Source organism: Leuciscus leuciscus (genome assembly GCF_965113295.1).
Source record: "Leuciscus leuciscus genome assembly, chromosome: 3".
Classification (NCBI taxonomy): Eukaryota; Metazoa; Chordata; class Actinopteri; order Cypriniformes; family Leuciscidae; genus Leuciscus; species Leuciscus leuciscus.
The window spans coordinates 62,548,309-62,572,266 of NC_138727.1; the positions used below are offsets into that span (position 1 = coordinate 62,548,309).

The following is a 23,958-nucleotide window of genomic DNA, read 5'->3' on the forward strand; positions in this document are numbered from 1 at the left end:
ACACGGGATTTAAAACATAAATCATTATATTTAGACAGGACAAACAAACCAAAATGGCAGAAACATTGACGAATAGCGTATTTACTTTTGATATCCCGTGATCTTTGTTTTAACAATTAGTTTTATATAATAATTGTTATAATAATAATAATAATAATAATAATAGTTTATTTTATATATTATACTGTAGTTTAAGTGTTCAAGTTCGACACAGCACAACAACAGTGCTGAATACTGCATTCAGATTATCACACCAGTATTAAACTTCACAAAATACTAAAGACTAATGTAAATTAAGTTTCAAAATGTAGGGCCTATTACATTTATTTCAAACAGTGTCCAGTTTCCACTTCCTGCATTCACACACTGCTCTAGCAAACATTAAAAAAAGAATAAGCAGTAAGAAAATGGTAAATGAAAGTACCTGAGTTTTACAAAAATATCTGAACAACAATTCACAATGTTTGACATGAAATAGCCGAACTGCAGTTGTGCTTTATTGTGTTTAAAGGGTTACTTAATCCAAAAAGGAAATGCTGTCATTGCGACGCGAGTGCTTTGTTTGCACAAAAAAAAATATTAATAATAATGTACCATTTTATTTACGAAAATATTGATCTGCAACAGTGTGTGAATGCAGGAAGTGGAAACTGGACACTGTTTGAAATAAATGTTATAGGCCCTACATTTTGAAACTTAATTTACATTAGTCTTTAGTATTGCTTACGAGAAGATCATGGGTTTTGTGTTCACGCGAGAGCTGACATTGTTGCGTGAACGCTCTTTGGATAATATTATTTTGTTAATAAAGTGGTAAAAAAAAAAAAGACATTTAAAAGGGACTGCAAGCTGGATACATAAATGATACATGATAACTGAATATTTAAAATGATTAAATAAACAACAGCATAAAATAATGTAATGAAGTCCAGGTCCTCTGATGTCTTCAGAATGGCAGTTTCTCAAGTGACATCCATGAGAAAAGTCTGTTTGTTTCTGTTTGTTTAAGTAATATCAGTTCTGTGCACTGATGGGCAGTAACGCGTTAGAAGTAACGCGTTACTGTAATCCGATTACTTTTTTCAAGTAACGAGTAAAGTAAGGGATTACAATTGCAAAAACAGTAATTAGATTACTGTTACTTCCCTGTAGCAGGCTGCGTTACTGCGTTATACTGCGAGACTCGCTCGCGACGTGAGCCGTGACTCGTGAGTGACAATGACATGAGCGCCGCGAAGTCAGTGGTAAACACTATGGCAAGCGATCGCGTTCAAAAGTCTTTAAACGGAACGCGTGAATTTTGACGCGTCAACACGCACCGTTTGTCCGTGTTCAGACGTCATGTTTATTCATGAACGATGTCGTAATGGTAAACTGGTATGCACGTGCAAACATCATACGTTATATTTGTTCATGAGGGATAATGCATTGGTACGTTGTGAGTGATGCCAGTCTTATGTCATGATTTGTCATGCCCTTTTAAGTTGTTCGTTTAACGTTCTTTCTCAAGGTAGAAAAGTCAACAGCTCTTAGAATGGGTCTTTTATTTTAGCAAACTGCCAAAATACCTTTTCAGACTGTGTGCAGCTGAACCAAGAAAAGCTTAAGATTGCATGGAGCTGATAAGCATGAATGGCAGAAGAAAAAGACTGCAATTAAAAAACTAAACAAGAGAAAATTATTTTAATGCAAGCAATAAAAAACTGCACACATCAGCTGTGGAATAAAATAAAAGAAATGCATGATTTACTAGATTAAGGCATACCCCTGTCTAAATGTAAACCCTGTCCACCACCCCCAAAGGTTTCACAAAGTTATTCTTACCACTGTAACTTATGGCTTCCTAAAGACAGGTTTATGGGTAAATAAATTAATAATAATAAAAAATATATACCAGGGCTCAACATTTAAGCCATTTCATTTGTCCTTCGGTCGGTCATTCACTTGTCTGAGTAAAAACATTTGTTTGAACAGGAACATTTTTTTATTTTGTGTGTGTGTGTTGTAAATATAATTTATTCCGAATCAGTATTCTCATCAGTTCAGTCAGCTTTAACATATATAAATCGGCATATTTATGATATTTTAACCTTTATAAAGGGCATTTTTCCCTAATCGTTTGCTTCATCTTTCATTTAAAATTCTTAAATTTGATCAATAAATTACAATAGAATAATAAGATGCTAAAGGGCTGTTACCAATCAAATAAACTGCATTAAATAATGTAATGAGATTATAAAAAAAAAAAAAATTGAATATACAAATAAGAAATATTATTTGTGCATAGAAATAATATTTATAAACCGCCAGTAGGAGGCGGCAGGCGACCATCTTCATGAGTGAGTCATTGATGCAATGTGCATAAAGTTAAAATACTGAAACTAATAAAACAAGTTTTAAAAAAGAATGTTTCATTTGATTCAATTTTAGATGATGGAATATGCAGAAAGAATAGAATTAAGCAGAAAGGTCTTGCTTTATAGCGCATTCATTTCGTGCATCATGTTTTTGAAAAGTAACTAGTAAAGTAACTAGTAAAGTAACTAATTACTTTTGAAAATAAGAAATCAGTAAAGTAACTGGATTACTTTCTTGGAGAAGTAATCAGTAATCAGTAACTAATTACTTTTTCCAAGTAACTTGACCAACACTGGTTCTGTGGCCAAACGAGGCTATAAGTCACAGTTATGCTCAGTTTTGGTTTAGTTTTCTATCAGTCTGTTTAGTCACCTGTGTTCTTGTGTTTCTTTGTTTTCCTGTGTATCCATTTGTTCATCACAGCTGTTCATAATTTAGTTCATCACCATGTGTATTTAAGTTCCTCATCTTCACTCATTCTTTGTCTGGTATTGTTGGTGTTTACTCTGCACTCTCGAGTTGTTCATTTCTGTTAATAAACCTTGTTACTATTCTGAAACCCTTAACCTGCCTTCATCTTCATCATCTTTGGACTTTAAACGTGACACTATTATGAACAGACAGTGCCTTTCTCAACAGTATAAGGAAAGTTAAAATAATAGGATATACCTTTAATGTATGTGACTAGGCATTGTTATGTATAAGAGGAGAGAAGTGTATCCAGCTCTGTTTAATAGAATACCCTACATGTTCTGTAAAAAAAAAAAAAAAGAAAAAAAACAGGTCACTATAATTGATAGGAAACAATTTACAATTTAATAAAGTTAGTAAAAATGTATAGAGATATTAAGAAGAATATCAAATGTTCCTGTAGAGTTCCTGTTGATAGTCTGTGTGATGATTCAGCTCAAGAAATGAGCTTTCAAAGTGTATTTTGACAGATTTAAAAAAAAAAAATTGTGAATAAAGATTCCTGATCCTAAACACAAAGAAGCATTTCAGCATAAATGTGTTTAACAAGATGATGTAGCTCCAACTATTATTATGAGTAAATCACTTTTGAATCACTATTGACTATTATTTTTTTATGTTACATTGAGCTATTTTTGCATGTTATTATAATATGGGGAAATAGTTAGATTGCAATGTCATGTAGATTAAGACTGTACTAACCTTGTAGTTTTTACTTTTTACTTTGTTGTATTGTATAATTGTGCTACAGAATTTAACTCTGTGTTTCCACAATAAAGGTCTGAAATCAGTCTCTCCTCACTCTTTTGGCAAATGAGAGTAGGAGAAAACTAAAATGAGTCTCTGTACTGAGAGACAAGATGAGGACACTGCCTCTGAAACAAGTTCTCCATCTCCTGGATCAAGCTGTGTGTCTGTGAAGAGTGATCAATCCATGAGGAATCTTCCGTCTGGATCCAGTGATGCAACAGTGACCTCTGACCCCAGGTGAGACACTGGCCATTTCAGCATTAACAGATGCTTTTATTCAAAGTGATTTACAGTGTATTCCAGAAGCCTGCAGTGGGTGAGTGCTGATACTGAACCTTCACAGAGAAACACACAATCACGTTCCTTGCTTGCAGTTTTCAAGATGTGTCTAAAGACTTCTCTTGACTAAATCCTGTTAAACCACTCTTTCTCTTTCTAGTAATGTATGTGTAGTGCTTTAAAGGCTTTGTATGAAAAGTAGGGCTGTGCGATGTATCGTTTTTAGCATCGATATTGCGATGTGCGCCAGATGCCGCTCGGTTCGGAATGCATGTGATTCGCAGATTAATTGCTAAGTTTAACCATCATAGAGTGACAGTTTATCATTTTCATGTGTTTTAAAGTCCTATCAGTTTAAACATCAAGTGCAAGAAGACTGTAACTCGCGCGCTGTTTTGTGTGCGCAGACAGAGCCACGCAGACAACACGAGAAGTCCATGAACACCGAATTCCCTTCCCTTTCTTATCTATTTGTGCTTGAACGGACATGTGCACAGAAAATTAAGTCAAAATGTATGGAGCTTATAATATGACAATATGATCTGAATTTGAATTGTGTAAATTTGAATTATTTACAAGTGTAATCTAACAAATTTGACTTTTATATGGTATTTTAAATAGTTCTGAATTTGATTTCTTTAAACGAATATTGAACATTTGAAATTTAACGAATTGAAATATTTTTATGGCTGAATTTTTTAGACATGTATTTTCAAACAGCTATTTTTTTGTTCTGAATTCTCAGTCTGCATATATTCAGTTTAAAAAAAATACAGATTCAAGTTTCAAGATGAAGAAGAAATTCAGAAGTTCAAATTCAGTTTTCTAAAATTCAAACCGTGGAAAATTCAGATCTTACAGAAAGTAGGTCACAGGTCATCCACAGGGAAGAGTAAAGGATCTCAGATAAGTCGAACAGAGCATTTTGGCTGCACTGCAGTAGTTTTCTGCCGCAAACGTGGTGGTGGTTCAGGAGAATCCGTGTATCTTTCGTTCAGTCGTTTTTTTATTTAATATTAAGAGTAGAAAAATTTGAAAACAGCTTGAGTATTAGATTTCTAATATTCTAGTAACAATAGTGCTCCGCTGCTGCAGTGTGCACGGAGCTTACAAAACTTAACGCGTGTATTGCAACTATAGGCTACATTTGATTTTCTCATCAAACAACATAACTAGACTAACGAATGGCTCGGCACAACAGAAGAGCCCAGAAAGGGCTTTTTCTCTGTGTAGACCAGCAGTTGGTCTGAATTTGCTATAAAAGTCACGTTTTATCATGAAACACGCTGTGATTTATTCCAAAGTGACTCAGGCATATATAATGCATTTAACGTTAAATAATCTAAATGTTGACTTTCAAAGTAGGTGCGCCAAGAAGGCTATTCGCTGTATTCTGGTTAATTTTTGGTGTGCGCCAGAAATATCTTAAAGGAGACCGAGACGCGCTAAAGCAGCGCGTCATGTTGTTTTATTTATTTTTCAATGGCATGATATTTTGTAGTCATTTTGAATGTACACAAATAAAAATATACATTTTATTGTTTCGAATGATGTCATATTATCTGTTTAAATAACAGAGTATTAAGATATTTCCCAGCAGTGGAACAAATGGCGCAGGCGCATCACGCTCTCACACAACATAGCAGTTCTGGTAACACACGCGTGTCTCGCATCGCTTGACACGCCCACATTCTGTTGCCAACGGTCACTGTCGCTCGTGTCGCTGGAAGTCGCCAGCGCTCCATTGAAATGAATGGGATCATGTCGCTTTGTCGCTACGTGTCGCTGGCGGTAGTGTTGTAGTACTCGAGATCGGTCTTCCGAGACCACTTTTTAAAGGTCTTGGTCTCGTCTCGGAATCGAGCGCATTTTTACTCGGTCTCGTCTCGGTCTCAGACGAAGAGGACTCGGGATTTTATTTCAAGACCGGTCAAGACCACAACTGAGGCATATCACGAAATTATTTGATAACATCATTACTGTGATTAGACGTTTAACTTCCGACTAATTTTAAATGTTTTTCATTTTTACTGATTGTTTACGGTGGCAATCCCCGCCCACACACTCCACGCGTGAAATGAACGCGTGAGACAGGAGAAAGCTGTTCCGTCACCGTGGCTGTCGTCGGGGAGATGTCAGCCAAATCCAGGGCTGCCAACTCTCAAGCATTCAGCGTGAAACTCACGCAATTTACACTTTTCACACGCTTTCAACGCCACACATCCATTTTCTTGTAAATGTGACAGTGCCTCAGTTCAAGCGGCACGTGAACCGATATAGCTAATATAAATAAACACTAATAAACTATGTTGAAAGATACAGTAGGCTATAACTTACCGAAATGTATATTCCTCATACATAATATCGATCAATCAGTGTTTTTCAACCGTGGAAAGATGTAAAACAGCTGGAGAACAATTGTCACATAACATTTACCTCAGGAAAGCCATTAAATGACCATAATATAAATAACACGTTTAGTTGGCTAGAAAAAAAATAGCTGATTATTTTGCTAAATATGTGTAGTTATATTACATATTTATTATATTTTACTTATATCAATATGTAAAGTTGTTATTATAATAAAAAAACACATTATATTTAATTTGAGTTATTTTTAACCTTAAATAATAGCAGCTGATAGGGCTCTCTGTATGTTTACAGCATTGTGAGATTTTTTTGCCTATCTTCTGTACCTAATATTTATCCAAATAAGTCAATATTGAATCAAATCACAAGAATTTAATTGAATTTAAATAGTGAAACTTGTGTCAAGCAATAAAAATTGTAGCTTACCAGAAATTGTACCATGTAAACATTGTAACATGTTGTCACTAAACCTAATAAAATTCTGTTTAATTACTCAAATGTTTTGACAATCACAATACACTTATTGTGATGCAAGCAGTGGAACACTTTTCTTTTCTTTTCTTTTTTTTTTACATCCCCCCAATCCGTGCGATATTAACCAAAAACCTCAGTCAAACCACATGTGAGATATTTACAATTACAAATTGTAAAAATTACAAATACAGGGTTTTTTGGGGGCAGTCATGGCCTAGTGGTTAGGGAGTTGAACTGGTAACCCGAAGGTTGCTGGTTCGATTCCAGAACCGGTGGGAAATGACTGAGGTGCCCGTGAGCAAGGCACCTAACCCCTAATCGCTCCCCGGGCGCCACACAAGGCTGCCCGCTGCTCTGGGTGTGTGTATCCACGTTTGCTGTGTGTGTTAACTACTCACTACTCTGCTCCTAATATGTGTGCATTAACTTGGATGGGTTAAATGCAGAGGTCAAATTCCAAGTATGGGTTACCATACTTGGCCGTCACGTGTCACTTTCACTTCACTTTCACTTTCACTTTCCTTCTCCGCTGCACAATATGTACCAACTTGTAAATGAAAAAAAAAAAAAAAAATATATATATATATATATAATTCATATATATATAATAATTTGCCTACTAGGCAAGACTTAATGCATGGATATGTATGATACATATTTCACCACCTGTTATTCACATTAATATAAGACATAGGCCTAATGGACTGTGTCTAGATTTATACCTCATCGAGATTAGCATTTTTATGGAACTTTGAGTTTTAAAATAGCCGCATATGCATATTCCACATTTTATCATAAGTGTGTCATGCCGTGTGGGGACTTGCACTGGTCTTGGTCTTGACTCGGTCTCGGCCTGTCTTGGTCTTGGTCTTGGTCTTGACTTGGTCTCGGTTTAGGTGGTCTTGACTACAACACTAGCTGGCGGTGTGAACGGGGCTACAGGCGTTGCTTCATATCACAGACTGTTCTTTATCAAAATAAAAACATAAAATCATTTATGAATACTTTATTTTTAAGCAAAAATTATGCAAAAAATGTAGGCCTATTTTATCCAAAACTGTAAAAGGCTAGGTTATAGCCTATAAAAATAAAGCATTGATAAATTATTTTATGACAAACATATTACTGTATTACTAAGTGAACTCATTTAAAGTTATAAACTCAAATAATAATAATTATTATTATTATTATTACATTTTAATTTTAACTCCAAAACTTACAAAAAAGGAACAAAGCAATTCGTCAAATATCAGTCATAATACAGGTTAGACAATAATAATAAAGTGCTAAGATTATCACAAATAAACAAAAGATTTTGATGCACGTCATTCATATTAAATCATATATTCCACCCCATACCCGCTACAATTGAGAATCACTTTAAACATGCAGACGCAGTTAAGACAATTTGATGTATTCCACTTAATGCACAATAAAATAATAGGCCTATACAATAAGATTTGTTAACAACGTAGCTCCTGGTGTTCTTCTAAAATGAGGGCGAGCCAAAAAATCCGTGAGTACAGTTTACAAACCCGTGGGAACGTATTGCGAAAGCGTGCATGGGTACGGTTTATGAATTTGTGGGTACAGATTGCAAAAACTGAAGGCACGGTTTACAAGTCTGAGAGCGCAGATTAGAAACTCGTGGGTACGGTATATTAATCCGTGGGCACGATTTGTCAAACCGAGGGAACAGTTTGAGAATTCGTGAGTACGGTTTATAAACTGAACGGACAGATTGCAAAACCGTCGCCGTGGATTGTTTTTTTTTTTTCTCCCACAGGTGACTTCCCGGGCTCCGTAGTAATACGTACTCAGGTGCATGCGACTTATTTTCTGGCAAATACGGTCAGTTAAAATGTTGCTGTATTATTACAAAATGCATAGAGTGGAGACCATTTGGGCAAAAAACAAACATATTGTGCTGTGCAGAGAAAATAACACACAGTTTTGTTTGACATCAATTGATACTCTATATATTAATGACATAAATAAATGTAATGTCAGAGAATGCACAAAGCACATCCTTTTGAGATGTCAATTATAATAAATTTGAATTAAAATAAAACACAAGGCCTACATCATAAAACTCAGAAGATTATGTATTTTAATATCTCTGATAGTCAGTCTGAATGACAGTTCATGCGTGAACGTTAGACCTATTATATACCCAATCAATGCATTATTCTTTCCTTTTTGTATTAGTGTGTGTTTAAATCATTTAATTTACTACTAATTATATTGATTTATATCTTAATTTCTTTTCTTTTTTTTTTACTTACCGGGCGACAGCCGTCATTTACCCTGCCATACCCAGCTGATGCAAAGCGTAGGTTAATTTATATCTACACAGAGAGAAAGCCCTGTCTCTTCCTCGGTACGGGTTGTGCCGAGCCATTGGTTAGTCTGGTTGTTTGATGAGAAAAATATTAAATGTAGCCTATATATTTTTACTACGTAGCCTAGGCTAGTTGCAATGAGCGCGTTAAGAATCTGTGCAACTGCAGCAGCGGAGCACTATTATTACTAGAATATTAGAAATCTAATACTCAAGCTGTTTTCTAATTTTTCTACTCTTAATATTAAATAAAAAAAATGACTGAACGAAAGATACACGGATTATCTTGAACCACCACCACGTTTGCGGCAGAAAACTACTGCAGTGCAGCCAAAATGCTCTGTTTGACTTTTCTGAGATCCTTTACTCTTCCCTGTGGATGACCTGTGACCTACTTTCTGTAAGATCAGAATTTTCCGCGGTTTGAATTTTAGAAAACTGAATTTGAAGTTCTGAATTTCTTCTTCATCTTGAAAACTTGAATCTGTATTTTTTAAAACTGAATATTTGCAGACTAAGAATTCAGAACAAAAAAATTGCTGTTTGAAAATACATATCTACAAAATTCAGCCATAAAAACATTTCAATTCGTTAAATTTCAAATGTTCAATATTCGTTTAAAGAAATCAAATTCAGAACTATTTAAAATACCATATAAAATACCATTCAAATTTACACAATTCAAATTCAAATCATATTGTCATATTATAAGCTCCATAAAAATGCCCGTCCTGACAAGTTTCCTCGTAAACGCAGTCGGTTATCATTAAGAAAACGGATGCTCATCATTACCGCATACGTGCATTCGTCTTAAAGTGACAGCAGCCCAATATACCCCCAACTGTTTGAGTCACCAAAGTTAATCAAACAACAAAAGAGAAAGAGAAAATCACTTTTGTAGCTTTAAAAAAAGGTAAACTGTTTTAATTATATGAATCTTATTAAATTATACATTGAAAACTATGCTGTTTTACATTTGATTATTCAATGTCTGTACCTGAATACAGTTAATTTACCTGAAAAACATAAAGCACTGCTTATTTCATCTGTGTCTTTGTTCAATTGTATTCACCCATGCTTGTAATTTGTTTATTATTTTCTATGCAAATGCACTACCCTACAAAATTACCCAAATCATCCTAGAATTATTCATTCTTTACAAATAGAGCTATTCAAATCATCACATGAAATTGTTTTCATATCGCAGTATATATTTCAGAAAAACTAAATATTGCAATGTCCGTTTTTTCCAATATCATACAGCCCTAATGAAAAGCATCTGACAAACTACATTAATACAATTTTGTCAAGAAGATTTGATTAACATGTCTCACACTCCTCCTTGAGCTTGAATATTCTTGAATAAAAAGTGAATATTCCCAGTGTGTTACTCGCTCTAGATTACTCGCAGGATGTTTCTTTTTTTTTTCTTTTTTTTTTGAATTAAAACATTGCGCAATGAGGAGTGTCTTTACGCACATCATCAATAACAAAATATCTTTCTGCATTTGTTTCCGTCATCAACCATGTTGGAGATAACTACTAATGCTGCTTTGTTCCTGTTGTGGAAGTCCCAAATATGCTGGAAAGCCAAACGACGATGTGTCTGGGTTCACAGAGGGTAACACAGGAGTGGATTTTCAAACCTCTCCCATCCCACAAAAAAAAAAATTCTGTCCTGTCCCTATCCCAGAAAAATTACTCCTTTCCCTCCCACTCCCGTGTTGTGTTTTTTTTTTCAGTTAAAAATACAGTACAAATCACAGCCCAACTTAGTAAATCTAAAATGACGTTTGTTATTTTATTGAACTGAAAGCCACCTTAAACATTGCACACACATTACATTTCATGTAAATCATCCATGCAAACACACACACACACACACACACACACACACACACACACACACACACACGTAGGCACACACACAGAGGCACGCACACATTATATAACCAAATTTTCACTGAGTTTCCATTAAGATGGAGTCCCACTGTTGCTATGCAAGAACAAAATGTCCACACATTCCAGACTGAGGCTAGTGCGCTTCTCCTCAATTAATCTATCTATCTATCTATCTATCTATCTATCTATCTATCTATCTATCTATCTATCTATCTATCTATCTATCTATATATCGTCTGTCTGTCTGTCTGTCTGCCTGTATGCCTATCGAACATTCTATATTTTAAAATTGCCACCTGTAAACCTTAAAACTTGGGGTGTTAGCTGTTAAAACTAGTTCAAACTTTCTGGTCTAGCTTTCTCAAGCCAACTTTTAAGTTGTTTACAAACTTTACTACAGTTTTTCTCAGTCGCTTTGGTGCATTTCTCACATCACTATTTACATTTGCACAACAGTTAATGCAGTTCTCAAAACAATTAGTACAAACTGCAAAACCTAGTTGATAACCTGCAAAAGCGTGTCACTTGCTCAAAATGGATAGCTCATTCCTCAAAAGCAAGTATTCATGTCAATGAAAGTGTCAGTGTCATGATGAAAAGTCCTGACACCATAATAATCCTGGAAAATTTACCTCAGAAGTGCTGGAAGTTTCATTTCGAGGATCAACGGATCCAGCTGAGGAATAGGTCAGTTCTATATTTGCTTTGTTCTAATCGCAAGTGTCTGTGCACGCAAAAATACTGTTTAAATATGAATCGCGTTTCTGAGTGTGAATGAATGAATGCACAGATGTGCGCTGTTGTGTAGCTACTACAGCTGGCAAAAATACTGTTTAAAAATTAATCTCGTTTTTGTGAGTGAATGAATGAACAGCTTTTACCAAACTCTATTGCTATACTGAGATGAGTAAAAATCGACTACAAAATCGGATAGATTATAAAGTTTTTACTGTAAAATACTGCCACATCAAATAAGCTTATAATGTTGCCAATTTCTGCTCATATGTTAAATAATATATTTACATTTACGCATTTGGCAGACGCTTTTATCCAAAGCGACTTACATTGCGTTATCCTATACATTTATACATAGGTATGTGCAATCCCCTGGGATCGAACCCACAACCTTGCGTTGTTAACGCAATGCTCTTACCACTGAGCTACAGGAAAGCTGAAACATATATACTATGTTTTGTCAAAAATAAAGTCATCAACTAAGATGTTATTAAAGTGTTTGTTCCAATGTAGGCTATATTCAAACTAATGAATCCTTAACTTTGAATTACGTATGATAAAATGTATACTTTAGTTTTTACAAAGAAAGATTACACTGGAAATATTGTTACAATTTTAATTGTTGTTGTAATTGTATAACCTTTTTAATAAAAGAGCAAAAAAAAAAAAAATATATATATATATATATATATATATATATATATATATATATATATATATATATATATATATATATATATATATATATATATATATCCCTCAGACGGTCCTCGGTCATTTCTGACCGAAACATTTTCTGTTTTGAATTTCTAAAAATCACAGCTTCATCGGAATGTTATGAAACTTGGTGACTTTTATGGCATTAGATATGTGAATACAAAAAAAAAAATTGAGGTCATGATCCGAGCATGCTAAGTGGTCGTAAAAAAAATAGTGACGATTTTGGTCTTTCGGTCAAAAATGACCGACCCATAGGAAATGAATGGGAAATTGACAGCAAAAAAAAAAATTCTCTGAATTTTTGTGTGTACAATCTACAAATCGGCCTCAATCCTAAAAATAAGTACACCGGTGTAAAGGGGTGACACTCTACAACAGGGAACGACAACTGGCGGCCCGCGGGCCAAAACTGGCCCGCCAGCAATATTTTCTGGCCCGCCGGATTATTTTGGAAGTCCTAAATGCTGCACAAAACTCTTCCACTACTTGTGAAAAGCCGTAGTCGCGCGGCGATTTCACCGCCGCATACTGTGTGAAACACCCATAGGGAATCATGCGGCGCGGGATTACATTTTAAAGTATAACTGTGCGTTCACACCGGACGCGAATAGAGCGTCAAATTCGCGCCTGCCGCGTCTAGTTATACGCTTGACCACTTTGTGTCCATTTGCGCGTCAAAAGACGGTAGCGGTCAGAACTCTGGTGTAGGCTACTTTGGACGGAGCGGGCGGTCTGACTGACAATAGCCCACTCCCGACATCTTTTGACAGCGTATCCGCACTTAATTCGGACCACCTGTACACCTAGCTCTGAGGAGCTGTTTGCTACTGAAACCATTGTCAGTCAACAACATTCTTTTTTTGCAAGGATGTTTGAAATAGTTCAATATGCAATATGGCAATATGATTTTCATTTATGTTGCTTAGAAATTTGAGTGATAGGCTTTGTCCTATTTAATTTATGTTAGGCTATTTATATTTCATATTTTTTTTCTGTGGCATTTTTTAAAATAGCCTAATATTTATATTGACACGAACACAATTTTTGTATAGCATTTATTATAGGCTACTTAATCTCAGTCTTGCCGTTAGAGACATTTGAATGTGAGATAATGGAAACGAGATCTAAATTTTGCGGAACCGTCAGGTCGGGAAATAAAGCAGGTGAACACCGAGTGTATTTTAAGCGGTTGCTGAATAGAACCTTGTGGGAGCGGGACAGAAAAAAAACAGTCCCGCGCAGAACTCCTTAAACCTTAGGTGTGTATGTGTGTGTCCCGAATAAATAATAATACAAAAAAAAGGAATAAAGTTCATAAGTCGGACTGTCAGCGAATGAGTATGATTGCTATTCACACCTTTATTAAAATGGCTGTAATCTGTTACCACAATAGTACTTGATCTGTTTAAAATTATTTCCTTGATATATGCCTAAGGTTTTAAATTAAAAATCAAAATTAAAATTTGTCTAATCCAGTAATTAACTTTTTCTATTTTTGATCTGAGCACAATCAGAAAATCAGAAAACCCATTGTTATTCGTTTTTTTCATTTTAGTTCAGGAAATAAATAATGGAAAAACAAGTCGTTTTTCATCTTTTTATTTTTGGTTTTAATTTGAAAAAAACGATTGAACGAATGATCCACGGACGGTGACGGACCCATCATATTCCACGATTATAGGCCTATATAAAAGTATTTAATTTGTATCCATATGCCTACTCTGTGTAGCTGGCCCGCCATCTACTGGCTAAAAAAAATATTGGCCCGCGGCCAAAGTTACTTGCCGACCCCTGCTCTACAACATCAAGAGTACAAAAAAGACACACCCACCCCCACACACACACATACACACACACTTTTATACACATAAACACCAATACATTTTGATTACAAAAAAATCTGTTTTGAATTTTTTTAAATCACAGCTTCATCGGAATATTACGAAACTTGGTGACTTGTATGGCATTAGGTATGTGCACACACAAAAAAATTGAGGTCATGATTCGAGCATGCTAAGTGGTCATAAAAAAAAGTCACACTTGTGGTCTTCGGTCAAAAATGACCGCCATAGGAAATGAATGGGAAAATGACAAAAAAATTAAAGGGATACTTCACCTCTGGAAAGATGAATGTGTATTTAAAATAGGTCATTTATGTAGAAGAAATGTGAAGAAATTTTTGAATTTGGAGCTTTCTAGACTGAGAAAAGCCAGAAAATTTATTTTTGGCTTATGTGGATGAAAGACAACAACTCCCAGAATGCACTTGCTTCGCTGCCCTAGGAGGCCACTCCCAAGCCACGCCTACCGGTAAGAGAGCGCAGTTGAAAACAAGGCTTGGCTACTATTTGAGACTCCGTGATGAGTTTGCCAGGGATTTCGAGATCGCCCAAAATGTCCGGGATTCGGCTTTTGCGTTCTACAGTCGCCATTCATCATGTTTACTGTGGCGAGCAGGACGAGGCTGACGGCCGCGGGAGAACGGCGCGAGGCTGGTGGCGTCATTACTGAGACGCGCCGGTCTCGCATCTCTCACGGAGGAGCGGGAATTTTCTTAGCAATGGTAAAAAAACGCACATCAACCGATCACTTGTTTAGCGTTCATGTAAACACTACATTCAGATTCACCAATCGGAATGAATTCAGTTAGATTGAAACAAAAGGTGTGCATGTAAACAATGAATGGCGACTGCAGAAAGCAAAAGCCGAATCCCGGACATTTTGAACGATCTCGCCCGCCGGACAAGTCCGGGAAAAAGAGGATGGTAACCCCTACTACTCAGCTTTCTCCTACTACTCAGCTTTCTTCACAGAACAAAAGCCTGCTAGCTTAGCTTCCAAAGGCGGCTGACACTGTGTGTACATTCTGTGAGTGAGATCCCACCTCCTATGGGCGGCCTGAAAACATGCGGAACAACGCCTTCTACTGGCTGTAGTCTTCAGCCTCTGGACAGAAAATCCTCCGATGACGCAAAATGACGATTTTTGCGTCATCGGAGGATTTTTTCCAGACAAAAAATACATAAATCTCTTGTCTCAGGGGGATATGAGGGTGGAAAGCACGGTAATTCGAAAATACTACAGGTTTTCTACTAATACAAAGCTTAATGCTAAATCCTGAAGTATCCCTTTAATAAAAATAAAATAAAATAAAATTTTTATATTATTTTACATAAAGTGTTATAATTGAATGAATTGCATTTTTTGTTACAAATTCTGTAAAAAAAAAAAAAAAGTAAATGTGTCCATAAACAGCTGGGGAATTCACAAGCCTCTCCATAGAGAACTGTAGATGCCATCTAGTGGTTACACCATGGTTCTACGCTTTCTCTCCATACTCTCACCAAATGGTGCTAATCTGCTTCAAAAAAAATTTTTTTAAGGCCTAGACACTATATTAAACTAAAATACTGCATAAATTAAAAATTAAAAAATACATATATTTATATCTTTTTTTATTAATTTCAATGGCAAAAATAGACCATAAATATTAATAAATTCAATCAAATGATCTCAAAATACAAAATTAAAAAGAATAAATATTATAGAACAAAAATAAATTGCATTGGTTTTACTGGGATGGAGGAAGTTTCATTTTTAGGCCTCCGGTCACTTCTGACCGGGAAGGCCCAGGATGTGACTCCGAAACGAAGAGGGATATACAAGGATAGATGTAAACAAAATCTTAAAAGGTCAATATAAGCCTTCTCTTTAAACAATTTTTATTGTGTTTTATTAGTGACACATTTGGGTAGAGAAAATATTCCAAATCTGAAAATACAGTATGAGAACAATTAACTGCACAATTACTAGAAATGTTTACCAATTATATATATATATATATATATATATATATATATATATATATATATATATATATATATATAATTGGTTCACAGTTGTTGCCCTATATATATATTGTCCTTGCATTCTTTCTTGTGGCTCAGTCACACACCTGCATGAAAGGCTCATTATGTATGCAGCCTCATTATCTCCTCAGGTGTGATTCACTTGCATATTGCCTTTCCAAACAAAAAGTGTCTTACAAAATTTAAATCAATATATTGTTTTATGTGAATGATTAGGCAGGATGATTTTCACATCATTTTGAAGAAAAAAACTCTAGGCGACAAAATGCATTATTCAGAAGTCTTGTGGACACATATTTAGTATGTGTTTTGTGGCCTTATTTCAGAAATTTTCATTTTTAGTTTTTTTCAATAACCATGCATAAACATTATTTTCTCAAAAATACAAACATGTACATACATGTTGCTCACATATTATGGTAGCCCTGTTTGTGCTAAATAGAGTGTAATTATACCTTTGCCATTAATATGTTCATAAGCAACTGAAAAAAGCACAAATGTAAGGGCATGTCAGAACATCTCAAGGACCCCAAAAACACTTTAGGCCCCAGAGGGTTAAGTGATGCTAATTTCAGACCCCTTCTTCTGATAAACTGCAGCGCGAGCAACTACGTGAAAGTGCAACTTTATTTCATTGCAAAATTAAATAAAACAATCCATAAGGCGCTAATTCTACACATAATTTACTACACAGGGCACCGCAGAAAGGCATCGCACAAATGTATTTGCAGGCATTCATGTTCATATTAACTTTTTAAATAGTGTACCTGCCCCACACACAACATTCCTTATGGTACTACCGTATTGACGATACTACCGTTTAAAATACAATGGTATCGCCCGTATGTTTAAGCTTTAGTATCGCTATACTACTGTAGTACCAGAATATTGGGTAACCCTAATAGCTAGTGTTCTAACATTCTGTTTTTATTTGTCAGTATCAGCAGGAGGAAGATACTGAGATCAGAGTCTCCAGAACCCAGTGGTGTGTCTCTGAAGAGTAACATATCCATGATGCGACCCCCTGCTTTCAGTGATGGACCAGTGACCTCTGACCCTCTGTTAGTATAAACATTAACTGGCTAATTTACTGTTGTGCATCTCAGATAAATAAGATCATTTAAAAGAGTTTAAGAAACTCAATGAAATAACACAAGGGACATATGCACTACACAAGGGTGCAACTTGAAAACGGACACCAAAGTCATATCCAGTAACTGATATATTGATGATATTTCTGATGCTCATTGTAATCACTGGAATTGCTGCTCTTTTATTTTTTTTCAGCAGGTGGGAGCTGATCAGATCTGGGCCGTCTTCTACATCCCACTATCAGACTATCATCAGTCAGACAAAAACTGAAGCAGTCCTGCAGACACACACACAGGAGACTGGAGGCCTGCAGAGAGTCAAAGACCAGCACAAAACCAGCATGAAGAACAAGTATGAGAGATTGTTTGAGGGAATAAAACTCCAAGAGACTCAAACCCTCCTGAACAGGATCTACACACAGCTCTACATCATAGAGGGAGAGAGTGAAGGAGTGAAAGAAGAACATGAGGTTTTACAGATGGTGAAACCGGCCAAAACACGAAACTCACAAGACTCTCCAATCGATTGCAATGACATATTTAAAGCCTCACCTGAACCAGGATGTGAGGAGAAAGACCAGATCAAGACTGTTCTTACTAAAGGCATCGCTGGAATCGGGAAAACCGTCTCTGTGCAGAAGTTCATTCTGGACTGGGCCGAGGGAAAAGCCAATCAGGATGTAGATTTCATGTTTGTGCTTCCATTTCGAGAGCTGAACTTGATCCGAGATCTTCATTACAGTCTTCACAGACTTCTGCTGGACTTTCATCCTGAACTTCAAGATCTGGACTCAAAGATTTATGAGGCATGTAAAGTTGTGTTCATCTTTGATGGTCTAGATGAAAGCAGAATCACACTGATGTTTTCAGACGCTCAGAAAGTTTCTGATATGACTCAGACTTCATCAGTGGGTGAGTTGATGTCAAATCTCATTAAAGGAGATCTGCTTCCCTCTGCTCTCATCTGGATCACCTCCAGACCAGCAGCAGCCAAAGAGATCCCATCCAAATACATCAACCGTTTGACAGAGATTCAAGGATTCAATGAGCCTCAGAAGGAGGAATATTTCAGGAAGAGAATCAGTGACGAGCATCAAGCCAGCAGAATCATCTCACACATCAGAAGAGCAAGAAGCCTCAACATCATGTGCCATATACCCGTATTCTGCTGGATCTCATCCACTGTGCTTCAGAAGCTCCGGAAAGAAGATCTGAGTACAGAAATCCCTCAAACTCTGACTGAAATGTACATCCACTTCCTGCTGATTCAGATCAACATGAGGAATCAGAAGTATGAAGAGAAAAATCCTGAGAAACTCCTGCAGTCCAAGAGAGAAGTGATTGTGAAACTTGCTGAAGTGGCTTTCAAACAGCTGATGAAGGGCAATGTAATGTTCTATGAGGAGGACCTGATTGAGAGTGGCATAGACATCACTGATGCCTCTGTGTATTCTGGGATTTGCACTGAGATCTTTAAGGAGGAATCTGTGATTCAACAAAAGAAAGTCTACAGTTTCATTCATCTCAGCGTCCAGGAGTTTCTCGCTGCTTTGTATGTGTTTTACTACCACATAAGCAGCAATACAGAAGTGTGTTTAGATTCACTGCATAATTTACAGAAAAGAGCAGTAGACAAAGCCCTTGAGAGTGAGAATGGACACCTGGATCTGTTCCTGCGGTTCCTGCTGGGCGTCTCACTGGAGTCCAATCAGAGACTCTTACAGGATCTACTGACACACACAGAGAACAGCTCAGAGAGCATCAGGAGAACCACACAGTACATTAAAGAGAAGATCCAAGATGGACATGGACTCTCCACTGAAAGATCCATCAATCTGTTCCTCTGTCTGCTGGAAGTGAAAGACCAGACTCTGTCCAGAGAGATTCAGGAGTTTGTGAAATCAGACAAACACTCAGAGGAGAAACTCTCTCCTGCTCAGTGCTCAACAATCGCCTACATGCTTCAGATGTCAGAGGAGGTGCTGGATGAGCTGGACCTCAAGAAATACAACACATCAGATGAGGGTAGAAGAAGACTGATACCAGCTGTGATCAACTGCACTAAAGCTCTGTGAGTGTTTTTTTCTATCGTGTATACTCATTTAAGTTAATTAATATTTGTATATAACTTCAGTCAGATACATTTTAACTGTAAGAGAATGTACAGACAGAAAATTGTGTTCTGCTCTCTTTTAGTCTTGCTGGCTGTAATCTCAGTTGCCAGTCCTGTAAAATTGTGGCATCCGCCCTTCAATCCTCAAACTGTGTCCTGAGAGAGCTGGACCTGACTAACAATGACCTGCAGGATTCAGGAGTGGATCTGCTCTCTGATGGACTGAAGAGTCAAATCTGTCAGCTGGAGATACTGAGGTGTGTAAGAACAAATAAGGGATATATATACACTCAGCCGGTCATAATTTTGATGTGTGTTTGTTGATGATCTGACTGTGTGTGTGTCTGTAGGTTGTCAGGCTGTATGGTGACAGAGGTAGGCTGTGGTTATGTGTCTTCAGCTCTGAGTTCAAACCCCTCACACCTGAGAGAGCTGGATCTGAGCTACAATCACCCTGGAGAATCAGGAGTTCAGCTGCTCAACGACAAACTGAAGGATCCAAACTACAAACTGCAGATACTCAAGTATGTGGGCTAGTTATGACTCATATATTTCCTAAGAGGGATATTTTGTTAAGATATTGTTTTATGAAATGTTGTGCTCCCATTATTTTTTTTGCTGACTTTTCTCTGACTTAATACAGAAAAATCCATAAACCTCATGTAAGAACTACATTTTTAATCTATTATATCCAACTTTAGAGGTGTAAAACTATAGGTTTAATTTAATTTAGCTTTTTTTTTTATTACTACACTACAGTTGTTTTTTTTTTTCACTATATAGGGAATGAGTGTAGTTACCGACTTCAGATAAAATCTGCAGAATGTTCATAAAGTGCACAATGAATCGTTGTCAACCCTGCTCCTGGAGGTCTACCATCCTGCAGACTTCTGTTCTAACCCCTTGACTTCACACACCTGCCTGTCATTTTCATGTATACTTGATTAGCTGGATTAGGTGTGTTTGATTGTGGTTGGAGCTGAACTCTGCAGGATATTAGTAAATATTGAAAGCAAATTCATATACTTTCTTGAAAAGCTAAGTCAGAAAAGTCTGGTAAACACCTTCGAACTACCATTGGTCCGTGGCGTTTATGTAATAGGTAGGTTTGGCTCTGAGGCTCTTTTTTTTTTTTTTTTTTTTTTTTACATGGAAATCTTCTCCGGTTCATTTCTTCTGTTTAGTCTGTCCTTTCACAGGTGACATTTATTTTTATTTTTTTACCACATATTTACATATCCTCTTAAAGGATCATCTAAATAGTCACCTATTTCAAAAGTATTTTTACTCCTAAGCGAAGAATATATTGGGGCCTTACTTTACTAAAGCATAAAACTACCATAGTATGCTTGTAGAAATATAAGAAACATGCTAAGTTCAACTACTAGTTTCTATGACGAAACAATGCTTCAGCCAGCTATTCTACTTTTAAATGTGCTTTCCAGGGCTGAATGTCTGTTTTTGTTTTGGTCTGTGTGATCCCATTACACTGCAAATTTGCCCAATAGTATTTCGAAACACGGGTTGCCATTTGGTGGAAAACACAGCATATTGCAGCCAGCCAACAACTGAGTCAAAGATTGCAGATTTTACCCAACCTAAAAAGCCTCTGCAGTAAAAACATTGCAAATTATTACATTGCAATGTAAGTGTAGGGATGCAGATGGCTTTATTAGTCTGTTTCTGACTCGTGCTTTGTCTTGAGGAATAAAATATTCATTGTCCATACCTTCTCAATATTCGGATACGTCAAATCCAGTTATTGTCCATTTGGCATTGCAAACAACAAATAAAACAAACAAAAATGATACTCAACACTTTACTTTGACTTATTGCTAACAAACTGTTTTGGCATCTTGTACAAACATGCTCAACACGGCACGGTCAAAAAGTTTGTTTGACCTTCCATATGCGCACCTGTAACTCATCATCACCTTCTTTAATTTAATAATTTAATAACAAATGATCGTTGCGATGGAAGCGAATCAATCAAAACTAACTTTAGCTTGAAAAATAACTTTAAAGAACTGCTATAAAGCCAAAATAATCTCTGTTACCTTAAATTATACGTTTATCTCTGTAAAGCTGCTTTGAAACAATCTACATTGTTAAAATCTATAAATGAAGATGACTTCTTTGAATATACTCAAATACTCATACGCCCTCTAGTGTCACAAACAAAAAATACAATTTAACAATTGCTCCAACAGTAAGGCTCATAAAAAAATGCTCATGAAAGGAACATGAAATGTATCGCTTTCCATTGTCATGTGCCCTTATTCCTGTTGCGTATCTGGCAAATCATGTGTGCGTCGATTCTGAGGACGGGATGGGAGAAACAACTCTCTCCAATATTTTGAATATGGACTGCAGTACCCATTACAACAGCTAGCAGCCAATAGTACATACTGCACCTTTACACATTATTTGTTTTTCTCTCTGCTCAGTTTGGATCATGGAGGAAATTTATGGATCACACCAGGACTGCGGAAATGTGAGTCCCCACACACATGCAAACCTCTGCATTCTTAATGCCACAGCTGTTCTGATCTGTCTTTCTGTGTTCAGATGCTTGTGATCTCACTCTGGATCCAAACACAGCACACACTCGTCTCTCTCTGTCTGATGGGAACAAAAAAACAACATGTGTGAGAGAGCAACAGCCATATATTGATCATCCAGAGAGATTTGAGAACTATGAACAGGTTCTGTGTAAAGAGAGTCTGACTGGACGCAGTTACTGGGAGTCTGAATGGACTGGATGGGGTCATGTAGCAGTGGCATATAAAGGAATCAGCAGGAAAAGAGGGAGTGACTGTAGGTTTGGACTCAATGAAAAGTCCTGGAATATTTACTGTTGTGATGATATTTACTCTGTCTGGCACAATAGTAAGAGAAAGAACATTCCTGTCCCTTCATCTTGTTCTAACAGAGTAGGAGTGTATGTGGACGTGTCGGCCGGCACTCTGTCCTTCTACAGCGTCTCTGACACACACACACTCACACACATACACACATACAACACCACATTCACTGAACCCCTCTATGCTGGATTTAGGGTTTATAATGATTCTTCAGTGTCTCTGTGTCAGATTTAACAGCCTCCTGTGAAGAACCAAAAAGACACATATGTAAACACATTTTAAGTCACATCATGATATATAAATTCACAATTATCTGAAATAAAGTCAGAATAAGGAGATATAAAGTCACAATTGTGACAAATGACGGAATCAAACAAATTCTACATAAAGTTCTACACAAAGCTCCTCTTCAATGGGCTATGAAGGCCAACCTCCACAGTGCTATTAAGAGATGTGATCAGTCAGATTTGCTTATATGAATAAATACTGGACCTATCAGAATATTTTGTGAATATGCAAATAGCTCTGTAAACTATATCGATCATATCATATTGATTTTCTGATTGGCTAACACAGATTTACACCCTCTGTCAAACAGGAAAGATTAGGTTAATCCATTTGCGGTAATCGTTATATATTTCCTTTATAGTTTCTAAGAAATACATGAGAGGCGGGAGTAAGATAAACCAGGTGCTTGCTGTTTTTTATAGCACTACTCAAAACTCTACGGCGTTTACACAAAGAAACACAGAAGGGTACATTTTCATTTCATAAACATACAACAGTAATCAAGCTGTTTTTTATGTTTTATTTAAATAAATAACATTTATTGTTAAATAATAGAACATTATTATTACATTTCTTCCACAATATATATATATATATATATATATATATATATATATATATATTGTGGAAGAAATGTAATGTTCTATTATGTTTGCACTTAATTATATTCATAGAATCTTAGAAATATGATGGTAATTAGATTAATGTGGTGTTGATATATATTCATATTAATATATGTATGTGTTTGTCCTTGTATATGACCGGACAAAAGTTAATGTGACTGAATGTATGACAGAGACAGTCTCCATTCAGGGGTGTAATATGATTAAGTATGATAGACAAATCTAAACAATATGTTAGTTATGGCTAAGATGTATCTTGATGTAGCCTCGGGAAAACAACCTTGGGGGAGGAACAGCTATAAAGAATGAAGGATACCCCCCACTCGTTCTCACACTCTGCAGGCACTTTGTAATGACTGCTGACCTTTCCTGGCAAGGGAATAAATAATTGTTAAAGACAATTGATCCATGTTTGTCTCTTATTCAGTGATGTAAAATTGTTTGCCACTACAATATATATAATTATATATATATATATATATATATATATATATATATATATATATATATATATATATATATATATATATATATATATATATAAATTATTTAACACTTTCTTTTTTTTAATCTTTTGAATCTTTTTTTGCTGTCCTGATTTGTCACTCCTTCACTGAAGCTAAAACTACAATTCTGAGCAATTCATATGTTTGTCTTTGATTTGGTTCAACCTTGACTTGTTACATTTTATAGTTACCTCTTTTATATCT

At 36.1% G+C, this 23,958-nt stretch overlaps 2 protein-coding genes across 2 annotated transcripts in view; both read left to right on the plus strand.

Annotated features, from left to right (window-relative positions):
- Positions 1–19,435, plus strand: part of LOC309493675 (protein NLRC3-like) — a gene marked incomplete at its 3' end in the record, with an annotated part of 62,355 nt that extends 42,920 nt beyond the window's left edge. Inside the window, exon 4 of the mRNA XM_082162865.1 lies at positions 17,564–19,435. Coding sequence (XP_082018991.1) covers positions 17,564–19,435 — 1,872 coding nt within the window. The remainder of the gene's footprint in view (positions 1–17,563) is intronic.
- The window catches only part of LOC309493662 (NACHT, LRR and PYD domains-containing protein 3-like), a 52,819-nt gene extending 30,003 nt beyond the window's left edge, over positions 1–22,816 (plus strand). Inside the window, exons 3-5 of the mRNA XM_082162848.1 lie at positions 19,824–19,997; positions 21,921–21,967; positions 22,042–22,816. Of these exons, the coding sequence (XP_082018974.1) occupies positions 19,824–19,997; positions 21,921–21,967; positions 22,042–22,571 (751 nt within the window). The 3' untranslated portion in view covers positions 22,572–22,816. The remainder of the gene's footprint in view (positions 1–19,823; positions 19,998–21,920; positions 21,968–22,041) is intronic.
- The last annotated feature ends 1,142 nt before the right edge of the window (positions 22,817–23,958 follow it).